At 43.4% G+C, this 14,378-nt stretch overlaps 1 protein-coding gene across 2 annotated transcripts; it reads left to right on the top strand.

Moving 5' to 3' along the window:
• The first annotated feature begins 5,109 nt into the window (after positions 1 to 5,109).
• LOC9272364 (uncharacterized) lies at positions 5,110 to 11,317 on the top strand. Of its 2 annotated transcripts, none has more exons than XM_015792809.3 (5): positions 5,110 to 5,582; positions 6,463 to 6,613; positions 9,920 to 10,131; positions 10,346 to 10,516; positions 11,028 to 11,317. In XM_015792809.3, the coding sequence occupies exons 1-5, from the start codon at positions 5,373 to 5,375 to the stop codon at positions 11,112 to 11,114; spliced, it is 831 nt and encodes a 276-aa protein (XP_015648295.1). In that variant the 5' UTR covers positions 5,110 to 5,372; the 3' UTR covers positions 11,115 to 11,317. The 2 variants fall into 2 exon arrangements, with proteins under 2 accessions (XP_015648295.1, XP_015648294.1); XM_015792808.3 differs by having other exon boundaries at positions 9,911 to 10,131.
• Positions 11,318 to 14,378: the final 3,061 nt, after the last annotated feature.

Below are 14,378 nucleotides of genomic sequence, written 5' to 3'. Positions count from 1 at the left end.
TGATGTTAACATCTTATTTTAATTGCAGAAAATTTATTAGTGAGAATAGGTGTGGAGATTATGGGTACCCCATACCCACACGGCATGGTTATCCGACTAGTCAAAGGGGATAGCTTATATATATGGAATATGTAACAGATTATGACTTGGGTATTACGTTTCCTTGTATATTACGGAACGGCCTAAAGTCCTGGTTTGATAAGATTATAAAGTAGAGTTAGAAAACCGATACCGTATTGGATAAGGTTTCTATCTTGTAATCCTGCCCCCCATCCTATATAAGGTGGGCAGGAGGCCCTCTAGGGGGCATGAGACAACCTGATCGTCAGATCAATACACACCCCGGCGGATTCAAATCCCCAAACAGGAGTAGGGTATTACCTCTCATCGAGAGGGCCTGAACCTGTCTAAATCCTTTGCCTCCGCATCCATCCACTTTTAGGTCTCGTGCGCTACCCCCTTTTCATATTGTCGAATTCATGTTTCGACAGTTGGCGCACCAGGTAGGGGTTGCGTTGAGTTACCTGTCGACAAGTGCGATGGAATCAACTTCATGAGTCACCGGCTTCATCTTCGCTTCGGGAGTTTTTTCGCCGACCACTTCAACATGCTCTTGCTCTTCGACTCGGATCCAATCTAGCCGGGAAGATCAGTCTCGACATGTTCGATGGATTCAATTTCCACCGCCGTCAATACCTCCATGGAAGACCTCAGTTCAAGATCAAATACCATATATACATGCCCTGCCGCTGTCGGAATCCGATCATTGCCAGGACGAGTCCCACGCCAATTATCCGTTCGGCCTGATTTCAACTCAGCTGCGATTAGCCAGACGCAGAACGACGGAAGGCAGTCATCTATCCAATAGGAATAGTAATCATGTGCGATTTCGCCATGTATACAATATACATGCATATAGCAGAATCCACTGACAACAGATTGATCTGGAATTATAATTAGCAGACTTTGCAGCACGTGTCTCCAATTACTGAAGCACCAGCATATATACTATCGTTATTCCCAGGCAGATTTGTTTGTTTTGGGAGCTTGGACTTTGCCGCCATGCATAGGCAACGTTGTCTAATATGGAGTAATTAAGATTCATGCAACTACTACATGATTTAATCACCGGATGGCATCGATCAATCCACCTCTGTCCGAGCTGTACACGAGTGCCTGATCTAAATGCACAGAGGCACGTCGCCAGGAGGACGAGTCGGCAGAGTCAAACCAACGAGCTGGGCAGACGTCGCATGCTACCACATGGATAGACCGGCAGGAGTGCGAAGCTGTTTCTCCGTTCCCTGACTTCATCGTTGCCGGCTTGCCTCCGCCATCATCACCGCCGGCCTGCCTCCGTCGCCGCCGACCGGTGTCCTCGCCTATACGGTTGGTTGGTCACACCACCGTTCATGGGCGTCCACATCTTCACTGACCGGCCGCCTCGTCCGCTGCCGACTGGTGTTTCCGCCTGCACGGCTGGCCTATTATATGCTGCCGTTGTTGGGCGTCCGTCGACTGGTGTCCTCGCCTATACGGTTGGTTGGTCACACCACCGTACATGGGCGTCTACGTCTTCACCGACCGGCTGGCCTTCGTCGCCGCCGACTGGTGTTTCCGCCTGCACGGCTGGCCTATTATGCCGCCGCTGTTGGGCGTCTACGACTTCACCGCCGGCCTGCCTCTGCCGCCACTGACTGGTGTTTTCGCCTATACGGTTGGCGGACTTCGCCGCCGTTAATGGGCTTCATCATCTACACCACTGGCTTGGTTCCACTGGCGCCGACTGTTGTTTTTGTCACCACTGATGGACTGCTTCATTCCCACATCGGCTACTTCTGTTGTCACCGAGGGAATACGACAAAGCTTAGTCATCATTTATTTTATTCTTTATATGATATTTTACCTTTTCCTTTGCCTCACTACATCAACTGGTTCGCTGTTGACTAGTGAGTCGGGGGCTACAAATGTTATATCATATTTTTTAAACAATTTTCATAATATTTATCTTGATTGCTTGCGACTTATTCTGAGTACAAAAGTGCCTATCGAGTTATGGAGTTCCATCTTCCTATGCTTTCCGTTTGGTTTGCCAATGGATAGTTGCCTTTGGGCCGATTCCTAGCACCCGGGGGCTTGTTGGATGGACCGAATAACGCAAGGTGCTAAGCATTATTCGGAATAAATCAAAAGCATAGAGATAAGATAATTTATTTTCTGCTCTTAATAATTGCAAAAGTACCCGAGTAGTAAACTCCGACCCGTGAAACTTTATTCCATTAATGACGAACTCATGTCACTCATATGCATGTTTGGGAAGTGCTTAGGCCGACTCCCGGTGCTTGGTAGCTATGACTAGTCGGGCAGAGTGTTTAAACGTAATGAGTCATCTGTTTGGGGAAATCAAAATTGACAAGAGAAGAAATACATATTTATAAATATTTTAAAATACTTGCATTTTTCTCGAGTATTATATTTACATCAGATACTACTCATCCTATCTGTTTGTTCTGTAGGATCCAGATCCAGATATGCATAAAAGGGATTCACGGCTTTAAGCTTATCTCCTACGCTTCAGGAATGGATCAGTCAGAACATCACCATCGGCTTGCGTTCGTCTGCCGCCGGCTGGTGTCTCCGCCTGCACGGCTGGCCAATTATGCCGCCGTTGTTGGGCGTCTACGTCTTCACCGACCGGCCGCCTCGTCTGCCGCCGACTGGTGTCTCCCCCTGCACGGCTGGCCTATTATGCCGCCGTTGTTGGGCGTCTACGTCTTCACCGACCGGCCACCTCGTCTGCCACCGACTGGTGTCTCCGCCTGCACGGCTGGCCTATTATGCCGCCGTCTGTTGGGCGTCTACGTCTTCACCGACCGGCCGCCTCGTCTGCCGCCGACTGGTGTCTCCGCCTGCACGGCTGGCCTATTATGCTGCCGTCTGTTGGGCGTCTACGTCTTCACCTACCGGCCGCCTCGTCTGCCGCCGACTGGTGTCTCCGCCTGCACGGCTGGCCTATTATGCCGCCGTTGTTGGGCGTCTACGTCTTCACCGACCGGTCACCTCGTCTGCCGCCGACTGGTGTCTCCGCCTGCACGGCTGGCCCATTATGCCGCCGTCTGTTGGGCGTCTACGTCTTCACCGACCGGCCGCCTCGTCTGCCGCCGACTGGTGTCTCCGCCTGCACGGCTGGCCTATTATGCCGCCGTCTATTGGGCGTCTACGTCTTCACCAACCGGCCGCCTCGTCTGCCGCCGACTGGTGTCTTCGCCTGCACGGCTGGCCTATTATGCCGCCGTCTGTTGGGCGTCTACGTCTTCACTGACCGGCTTGCCTTCGCCGCCGCCGGTGTCTCCGCCTACACGGCTGGCCTATTATGCCGCCGTCTGTTGGGCGTCTACGTCTTCACCGACCGACCGCCTCGTCGTCTCCGACTGATTATTTCGTCACCAAGGCTACAAAACTCTGTCGCTATTGCTGGGTGCATTCATCTTCACTGTTAGTTGATCTGACTGCCGCCGACTGGTTTCTTCGCTTCCATGCCGATTGCATCAGCTATCACCGATGGATAATTTCAACTACTCCAAAAGGACAAGCTATATACTCAGGGGCTTACTACCTCAAACACCAGTATCATACCTTCAATTTGGACTTGTTCCGGATACATGCAACATGAATTTAATGATCATGGGTCTATTTTCTATGCTCAAAGACTGGACTATTTATTATTCCCCATAAGAGTTATCAACCGAATACTTGCGCCGGTCGGGATTCAATTATTATATCTATTTTGGAGTATCCCATAAGGGATAATCATTCAGATCAGAAGAACAACACTTCATGTTTACCTATGCAAACTAACAATTTCTCACACTTTATTTTAGGGGTCCACCAAAAAAAAGGCTGAAGAAAGCATCTTCCAGTAACATAGTGACTAGCATTGTTGTGGCCACTCCTGGATCAGGCATGGTATTCCCACACAATGAGGTGGCGGCCAGTGCTACACAGAAGCCAAAGAGAGTGAAAAAAGCCGCCAAAAAGAAGGGGCCACCAACATCAAGAAGTACTGACAATTCGATGACGAGCAGGTATGATCTTTCACTTTTCCTAATCTTGTCATTTCCAACCTCACTGATCTCTTTTTCTTGCTTTCACACAAGGTCTATAACTGGATCCAATAACCCCTTTGCTCTCCAAATTGAGCACCCTCCAGTTGTTCATGATGACATTGCATCCTATGAAGTCTCTCCACAGACAGTGGACACACCAAGGAAGAAGCAAGCCGTCAAGAAGTGTACACCAAGGAGGGCTCCTATTGAAGTGGCTAACCCATCCAGCCCAGCTTCTAATACTAGAAGCAAGAAGAAACTCCAGCTTGAATAAATTATGTGGAGGAACTACTACTTTTGATGTAATTTAAGACATGTATGGTTTGGTGTGATGAAAACTAGTGAACTACTACTTTTTATGTGTGGACTTAGTGTGATGAAAACTAGTGAACTTGTTGCTGTGAACTTGGTGCTATGAACTTGTTGCTATGAACTTGTTGCTATGGATGCAATGGTCATGTATGGTTTGATATGAACTTGTATGGTTTGATATGAACTTGTTACTATGGGTGCAATGGTCATGCCCTTGTTTTGTCCATGTGATATGTTGTTATTTGTCGGTATGTAATGGTCATGCACCTGTTTTTTCCTTTTTAAAAAAATTATTTCCGATTTTTCCTTATATTTTCCACCATTTTATAATTTTTCCCACATTTTCCTAAATTTTCCCGGATTTTTAAACATTTTCAAAATTTATTCTCACTTTTTCTGATTTTTACCTTTTTTTAAAAAATATTTTCCATTTTTTTGATTTTAACGCCTTTTCTAAATTATTTTTCACTTTTCTGATTTTTTTTAAACCCATTATTGTACACAAGGGCAAAACTGTCTTTACACAGCCCCTAACACCTCTGTTATGTCTCCATCCATCCAAAATAGTACACGGGTCAATAAAAATTGGGCTCACGGCGTATAAGTAACTTCAATTTTTTTTATGGTGCACACTTAAGCAGCAACTTTGAACAGGAGTAAAAACTCCGGGACGAGCGCGTCTTGAGAAAATGAGAAAGAAACGGAGGAAAAAAAAAAGGAAGGATCGGCGCATGGCATTTCTCTCCCAGGCGCTGCCACAAACGTCTCCGTGCCCTTCCGCCGCCGATCCCGAGAGAAGGCCCCGACCAGAGCGCCTCCCCCGCGCCCCAAGGCCGAAACCCTAGCCGCGCCACCTCCCAGGTCCCCACGATCGCCCCGGAAGGCGGTGGTGGCGACGGTGGGTGGGGGAGGAGGACGGAAGGCACACAGGCCGGTGGTGCCACGGCGACCACCATGTCCGCTGTAGTGTGCGGCAAGCGGGCTTCCTCTTCCTTCTTCGAGGATCTCACCCACCCGACCGGCGGCTCCCCTCCCGCTGCCAAGCGTACCCGCTGCGGGGGCGCCTTTTTCCCGCCGCCGCCGCCGCCCACCTGGCCACGCGGCGTCACCAAGAACGACCTTGTCGCCCGACTCTCTACGCAATTCCCTGCCATGAGCCTCGAGGTGAGCCTCCTCCCACCCTCCTCCTTCCCCCTCTTTGGGGTGCAAATTCGGATGCGGATATGCAGGAGAACCTTGTAGTGGGAGAGGTAATTTTTTGTTGAGGGATTTTTTTGGATGTAGAAAAATGCAGTCTTGTTGAGATTGGTAGCTGCTGTACCCATCCGCGATGGAAGAAGCGGTCTTCTCATTGGGCCTCAATTGTCCGTTGAATTTGATGAAGTTTACTTACTTTGATTTTGTATCTTCATTTACCTTGTTATCTTATTCTCTACCTTGCACTTTTCGTTTCTGCACTGAACTAGGAAATACCATAGATAGATGGAATGATAGTTCAATCCTGAACTGGTTTAGGTCTCATGTGTTAGGAGAGGAAAGGCCTTTTTGATTCTTGCAGGACTTTGGGTTTGGTGTGACCATGACACTGAATGATTTGACACAGGTGAAGTCTAGACAGCTGCAAATTTAATCACTAGAAGTGCAAGCCAACCACATAAACATTTGTGCTTTGCCTGGAAGGATGTTCATTGACAATCCAACTTGATGACTCGTGAGAGGATTTTGATTACCAAACTGCTTAGGAAGTTTTGAGCACTGTAATGGAGATGATATCTATATCTCATTCCACTTCTTTAGATTTAGATTAGCATAATGTAAAATACCATAAGCTTATATCCAATTAGATTGTGCTAAATTCTACATTGATTGATTGGTAATTTTGGTTAGGAAAGAGTTTGTATTGATGGATGCATGACTTCCTTGGATTATTCTTCTAATTTGCTATTTTGCAAAAGATTTTTTCTTGTATTTTCATGAGAAGCTCTGGTGCATGTGAATGTGGAAGTTTTGCGAAAATCCTGATACAAGTCATTGTTGCTCTCAGATGATTGAAAAGGCTCTGGACAAATCTGGAAATAATGTGGATTCAGCAATAAGGAGTTTGCTTAATCTACATTTGGAATCTGTGCAAAATAACAGTGGCGTTGCATTTGAACCCATACAAGAAACCACTGAGGTTCAGGTGTCTGCTGAAGGTAATTTTCAACTGGGTACTTTAATCATCTGTGGCATATTGAATATCAACTATCTTCTTTATGGTTCTGTTTGGCATTGAGGTGTATTATGATAATCTTGTTTGGTGCAACTACTTCTAGGCATTTTTGTTGTTTGGCAACTGATTTTCTTTTAAATTAAGTTACCGCAATAATATCATTGCATTCTGAAAATATGGAACAATTGATAGTTACAACAGTTAAATAATGTATTTTTCTAACCTTAATTTGATCTGTAAAACAAATTACAACAATTATAAATTATGTTTCTACAGAAACTTAATAATAAGCACATCACAAGTAAACAACTGCAAACTGAGCCTGTTGCTCCTTTGTTTGTGCTTTGAATTCTATTTTATGGCATAGAAGCAGCTGAAGGTCATGAGAATCTAAAAGCGAGAAAATCCTGTTTACCAACCTAATTTTTGGTTGTGCTGGACCTAAAGAATTTTTTAGTAAATCATCTTTAATACCCCTTCCCCCGCCTACACACACACATGCACACCCACGAACACGCATACACTCAAATGACAGTTTCTACTCATCGAGAAGGTTTGTATTTGTAACATCAAACTTTCTATAAGGAAACATGTAATGTTGGCTAAATTTGTTTGTACATTAGTAGTACATTGGTTTATAAAAGGAGCACAGTATCAAATCTGTGGAGAGTTGCAATATGTAGACATGAACACATGTTTTACATTAATACAATGAACACTGGCCAATCTGGAGACATGAGCACTTGAATATCAAAGTAACATGAAAACACAAGAATACATGAACAATCACGGTAAATCATGATATTCATGAACAGAAGAAAATACCAACAGATCTAGAGTCTTGAACAATCACATCAAATACAAGAACACAATCCTTCTCAAAACACACGTGCACACATGAAAACTGGAGGATCTGTTGGCACGAGTACGAAATTGATCCTATTGGGACCGGTGGTGCTGAGGTGAGAAGTATCCTTGGGGGTCACGAGAGGAGATATACCACCCATGCTGACGGTTGAGGAGTCTCTGGTAACTGCTGGTGGTGTTGAAGGTTTAGTAGGGTCACCCTTGGGGCTGGGGCTGGGGCTGGGGTTGGTATGGCCAGTGGTGGAGCTAGGATTTAGACTTGAGGGGAGTGACAATAATAAAAAAAAATTCCATCAGAATACACACTAAATTCAAGCATTTTACATGGATGCTACATCATTTCAATTATATGTTTTGATCATACAAAAGAATGTTCCCATGCCTACTATTACACAGTTACATACATACTTTGCGAAGATTTAGTTTATGTGCTAGCATGCAAAGATAGGATGCAATAATCATCATTTACCTCTTTGCGGTCTGAACTTAGCTAGTATTGGAGGCTTGAATGGAGCCCAATACACCGAAATGCTTAAAATAATATATTGCCTTTTCTTTTTCTTTTTTTTTTGGTGGGGGGGGGGGGTGGGGGTGGGCAGGGCCTCCCCTCGCCCTTCCCTGTCTCCGCTGCTGGGTATGGTGTTAATGGGAGGAGAGGGGGCAGCATGTCTAGGAGGGAAAGTGGAGGTCCGGCTGGGAATGAGGTGGAGCTGTGGCCGGGAGGGAGGCAGAGCTGTGTCTGGGAGGGCGATCCTGACATCTCAGGGACAAAAATTGACATTGAAGACCATTTACCTTGACCTCTGCCTTATTTGACTTGGAGCCATTCCATAAAGGTGTTTTTTAACATGATCTGTTTGCCGGACAAATGCATTCTATAATATAAGCCAAAGTTATATTACTCCACTTAGGTGGCATATGCATTGAACCCTTGCATGTTCCCCATGATGCCATGATTTTTCTTAGAAAGATTCTTGACTATACAAGTATGCTTTTGTGCATTCTCTGTTAGTATTATCTGATAGCTGCATAAGTCATCCTTTGGATCTTTTCAGATAATGTCTGAGGAAAAAACTATTTACAAGAACACTCTTGGCGAATTTTTAAGGTTTGGCACATAAATCACCAAATGGAACAGCAAAACTCTACAGATATATTCCTACATGCACCTGGGTCTTGGATAGCAAACATATCATATTGAGAATATCCTTGTGGAGGGGTTTCAGGTCATTTAAGACCGTGAAGGTAAATTGTCATGTTACTCTCCAATCTCAATTGGTGTTATGTAGTTCTTGGCCTGCTTGTCCTCTTCTTGCTTCTAAAATTTAAAATTGAACAGACCTTGGATTATTAGGTTGTAGGATCAGTGGTACTAAAGAACAAGTGAATAATAAAAAATAATTACATGGTGATAAAATATCTAATATATGATATATCTGCTATAGACCATAAAAGGAAAAGGAACACAAATGGTACGAATTTACAGATATACAAAAGTTTCAGCCAAATAAACAAGCAAATTATATCTTAGGTGAACTGTCATGTGTTTTTGGTTCATGGTAATTCATTACTCTACCAAGAGTTTCTTTCAGTAATCATATATCACGTCATGAAGTTGAAGGAGTGGCTTCTCAAATGAGATGGACTGGAAAATATTACAAATAGAGAAATATATTTCACAATGTCATTACCGCCAGACATTCTGTCTGTCCAAAGGCAGGTTAATGTCCAATTAGGATTGAGAAAAAGGCAGGTTATTATCCCTTCTCCTTGTGTGCAAAATCTGAATCTTAACGTTTGCAATTTCTTTTTTGTCACAACATCATATTCTCTTAGTTTAATGTCAGAAATTTTATTTTCTTAAAAAGTCTGAATAAAGTTCTATACCGAGTTTCAAATTTAAGCATGATTTATTTTTTAAAATTTTCCTTTGTTTCAAATGTTTGTGTAATTCCACTGGGATTTCATCTCTTGCCTACCCCTATGGTTTATTTTTTAATCTTGGATTTTATATAGTGGTATTGACAGAATTCTCTTCAGCTATAGACTTCACAATGATTGCAATGCTAGTTGAAAAAAAAAATCTCTTCAACTCTAATCAATTAATATTGTTTTTTAGGGTACACAACATTGTGTAGGAAGATGTCTGACTGTATTTTAGTATGGCATTAAGAAAGTGATTTACTTTGCTTGCTGTTTGTGCTATCTGCCTGTGTGATACTGTCATGCTCAGGTCTGTTAGATCCGAATTTTGTTTGGTGCTGTATACCATGGTAGGTGTGGCTTGTAGACTGACATGTGCACTATGTTATATCTGTATGTTCACATGTTTGCTACTTTCATTCATCATTTGCCTCTAGTGACCTTTTTAGTCGCCCATCACCATTGAATTTCATGACTATTTTGTTGGCAGTTGTTTCAGATGGTAACGAGATTGGTGCACCTTCAGAAAGTGCCCCTTGTCCTGAGAACTTTCCGTCAAATGGCTCAGAATGGGTCGAGCTACTTGTGAATGAGATGACAACTGCTTCTAACATGGATGATGCAAAGTCTCGTGCCACCAGAGTGCTGGAGGCTTTTGAGAAGGCTGTGGTGTCTCATGTCAATGCTCAAGGACCTCATGATTTTCAAAAGGTTGTTGGAATATCCTCCTGTTAACTTTACATGATTCTATCAATTGTTGTTCAAAATCATAGCTATAGTAGATGTGTTGCAACAAATCTATAAGATCAGTTTACAGCCGTAAGTTGCATTTGGTGCATGCAGTCTATTTGACTATTTATTTAAATTACTTGAGGAATTTTCCTTTATCACCATAATTTCCTGAGGTAACATGGCAGTCAAACAGGAAAATGCAGTGCTTAAGGGGCAAATGGAATCGCTTACAAGAGAAAACACCATTCTGAAGAGAGCATTTGCGATACAGCATGAGCGGCAGGACTATGATGCGAAGAATCAAGAACTACAGGATGAGAAACAGCGCATTGCTGAGTTCCAAGAACAAGTTAGAAACCTTGAGGTATGTCAGATTTAATTACCTTCTCCATCCACTGATCGACCCATTACTTTCAATTTCAGTCCCCTCTATATTTCTTGGAATTCTTTATTTCATTGAGGGATTCCGTGGTAGAATTAAGTAGAGTTTCTAGATGACTGCTGCAAGTCATAGTTTTGTGACGTTACTGATAATAGCACTGTCATAAATTTGTAGTTTTCTTAATATTATGCCATACCCAAATTATTGGCATGGTAGAATATGCTGCCACACCACATGGGTTAGAAACGGTGGGATAGCAAGGATTAGGGACACTGGTTGCTGTTCTAAAAATAAGTTATTGGTTGGTATGTTAAGAAGGTTAAAAAAAAAATCCTGCCCGTATTGTGAAAATTAGGGAAACAGATAATAAACATTGTCATTAAGAAATAATAGGCTGCCTTTTCTCATTGAATCCGTGGAAAATCCTCTCAAAAGAATCCATGGGAAATTAAAGAGAAGCTAACCTTTTTTTTTCCCTTTTTTTTTTTTGCAGCTTAATAACTACAGATTGAGCATGCTCCTTAGGCAAGCTCAGCAGGGCAGCTCAATTCCAGGGCGCTTTAATCCGGATGTTTTCTAAGAGGAAGTGCAAATTCCACCTTTCCTTTGCATACGAGTTCGGAGGCTTAAGATGTTACTATAGCATGCAAATCTTAAGCTTAAATTTTTGTTGTGGACGTGTAAGTTTATGTTCCGCTGTAGTATGGGCAGCGGAATATTATGTTTTATAAATGATGGGCAATTCATGGTCAATAGATAAATTCTAGGACTTATTTTATCGAATGACTTATTTTTCTTACCGATCACATTTCAACCACTAATAGTTCAGTATCCAGCAACTTTTAGGCTGAACGGTTCCCAACTCACACCGAATTTTTTTAATATAATAATTAATAACCCCATAATTAAATATCTGGTAAATCAAAGTTGAGATTTTTAATAATAGGATGGACGCTGAAGAATACAGCGTCCAGATGTGGACGCTGTTTGTAAAATCGTCCAGAGCTGGACGCTCTGGCTAACTACGTCTAGCATATGACCGGTCGCCTAGGTCGGTCCGGTGGTCCCAGTACGAACAGAAGCAAAATGAAAAAGAGAAAAAAAAAAGAAAAACGGGAAGAGGAACCGTTTTGGCGACGCCACTGCCCGGAAAGTCCTCCACGCGCGGAACAGCGTCGCCCATCCATCAGCCACCGCTGCGCGTCCAATCGCATGAAGGGGCCGGCCGTCGCAGCCCTCGTTCTCGGCAGCGCCGCCCATCCGCCGCCACTGCTCTCCTCCACACGCGAGGGCGACGCCCGCCCGTCCACCAACGCCGCCTGCCTCATACGCTTGTGGGGGTTCGCCGGCACTGCCACTTGCCCACACATCCCATTCCCAGGTGGTCTCCTCCGCCGTACACCTCCACGTGTAGTGTAAGTGCCGTTTGTTTGCATGCATAGTCAGTTCTTTCCGTAATACATGTGTGATTATACCATCCTATATATGTCCATCTTGTTAGTATGCTTGATTGTTGTGATAATGTGGATTAAAGAAATACATAATTAGTTATATTAGATTTGTCATGGGAGTTGTTTCCAAAATACTGAATTGCTCATTACATTTTTACATTCACCATATCTTTGCATTGGTAATATAAATTCTCAGCAATTCACATTGATTACAGCTTATAAAAAAATGCTGATAGCGTGATCAGTTCAGTGATTTATTATGGTGCCTCATGGCCAGCACTAAATATCTACCATTGAAGAAAATCTGAGTATTTTTTCAGTTTGCCGTACCTGTTGAAATCTGTTTTTTTTTCTCATCTATTCATGTTAATCTCCTTAAGTAATTGTTCTATGTTTTCATGCATACAGCCTAGCGGTTCCATGAATATATGGCGTCATCACCATGGAATTCTTTACCACCCACTTTACCAATCAGCTCTAGAAAATATTGGATTTCTTTCAATTGCAAAGATGAAGGCTAGGTAGTGGAGTTCCATTATCCCAATAGGGTAATGAGACAATTTGAAATAAAACAAATGATTCCACTACCTCATCCACATGGAGAGGCCGATCTCCGTAGGCTGCGAAAAGTCAAGCACGTAGGAGGGAAAACTTGTGATTGGAGAAATTTAATGCCAAATATATGTTCAACAATATGATCAATGGAGATGAAAGTGAATACGTACTCGCGTGATGAATCTCTAGTGTGTGCTAGCTGCCGGCGCCACAGCCGGTCAGCCGCACAGGCAAAGGCGATGCTGATGGAGTCCTTCGTGGCAAGGCGTGTCGTCAGCTAGCCGCGTGCGATTGGTGACGCATACTGCGCCGCCTTTGCTGCCCGCCGGTGGCGATGAGGGATTGCCGAGGAGGCCAGGATGCGGTCGCTAGAGAACGGCAGTTATTTCGGCGCTGATTGGTTTTAGGTGGATACGTTCGGGCCGGTTTGGCACGGTTCGACTGCACCCGTATGGTGGACGCTGTTCACAATAACGTTCAGACCTGCACGCTCTAGAGAATAGCGTCCACATCTGGACGCTAACAAAAACAACGTCCATCCTACTTTGCTAATTACTTGCACGCAATTACCAGATGTTTAATTACGGGGTTATTAATTATTATATATAAAAAAAATCGGCAACTCACATTCCTTCGCGCGCATGGTTTCCAAACTGCCAAACAGTGTTGAAAGTTATCTGAAAATTTGACAAATTGATCCTATTGAAAAACTTATTTCAAAACTAAATCGTGTAAAAAAAAACTTAAAAAAAATACTCCTTGAGCTTAGCACCATATACCTTGGTGTGGAGTGATTCAATGATTTAGCAGAAGAATCCCACACTGACTTGGGATCAGCGCCAATAAAAGATGTATCATTTCTATCAGTTACTTCTTTCATTTCATTAAGTAAGTTTTTCTAGCATTACCCACATATATATATATATATATATATATATATATATATATATATATATATATATATATGTGTTAATGAATCAAAAGTCTTACATTATGAAGTGGAGGGAGTAGTTACAAAGATGTATGTGGTAAGAAGGTTACTATGCTATAACCACTAATTAATTAAATAAAGATAGAAATATACGTGCTACTGCTAACCACTAATAAATAAAGAGGAGAAAAAAAAACTAATACTTCCGTTTCAGGTTATAAGACTTTCTAGTATTGTCCATATTCATATGGATATTAGTGAATCTAAATACGGATATCTAAATGAATGTGGACAATGCTAGAAAGTCTTATAACCTGAAACGGAGGGAGTAATTAATTAAAAGAAGATAGAAATATAGGTGCTACTGCTAACCACTAATAAAATAAGAGGAGAAAAAGAAAAGGAAAAAAAAAAGGCAAGGACCAAACCACCAGACTACTGCTACAGGACATCGTGATTTCGTGGTTTTAGCTCCAGGACACCGCACGAAGTCACTTTTGGGGGAAAACACTCTCAAAACATAGTTATTTGCCAGCGGACACCGCGCCCATTAAAATAATAATTTCCGGTTGAATACGAGAGAGAAATCACGTGAAATGTCAAAAATACCTTGGGCCGACATGTCAGCTCTCTTATCTCTATCTGCGAGGTGAGGCGGGGCGCGGCGCCACCGACGGCCGGAGCGGCGTCTGCGAGGCGAGGCAGGGCGCAGAGGCCGGAGCCATGTTTTCATTGCTGCTCCCGGCGGCAGCCGACGCGACGTCGTCAGCGCTGCTGGACCTCCTCTTGCTGCTCTGCCCCATCCTTGACTTCCACGCCTGCACCGGCTCGCTGTCCTCGTCAACGCCTACCCTTATTTCGCCTACGCTGAGGACCCCACCAGCGTCGAGCTCGAGTACACGCTGCT

Source organism: Oryza sativa, chromosome 8 (genome assembly GCF_034140825.1).
Source record: "Oryza sativa Japonica Group chromosome 8, ASM3414082v1".
NCBI classification, from domain to species: Eukaryota; Viridiplantae; Streptophyta; class Magnoliopsida; order Poales; family Poaceae; genus Oryza; species Oryza sativa.
Note: the sequence above shows the minus strand (reverse complement) of the source record. Positions and strands in the feature narration are given on the sequence as shown.

Bases quoted from the DNA above. Each gene is read 5' to 3' on its own strand.
- LOC9272364 (XM_015792808.3), top strand. From the start codon at position 5,373: ATGTCCGCTGTAGTGTGCGGCAAGCGGGCTTCCTCTTCCTTCTTCGAG. The intron at 10,132-10,345 runs GTTGTTGGAATA...GCAGTCAAACAG, and splicing joins GACCTCATGATTTTCAAAAG to GAAAATGCAGTGCTTAAGGG. The intron at 10,517-11,027 runs GTATGTCAGATT...TTTTTTTTGCAG, and splicing joins AACAAGTTAGAAACCTTGAG to CTTAATAACTACAGATTGAG.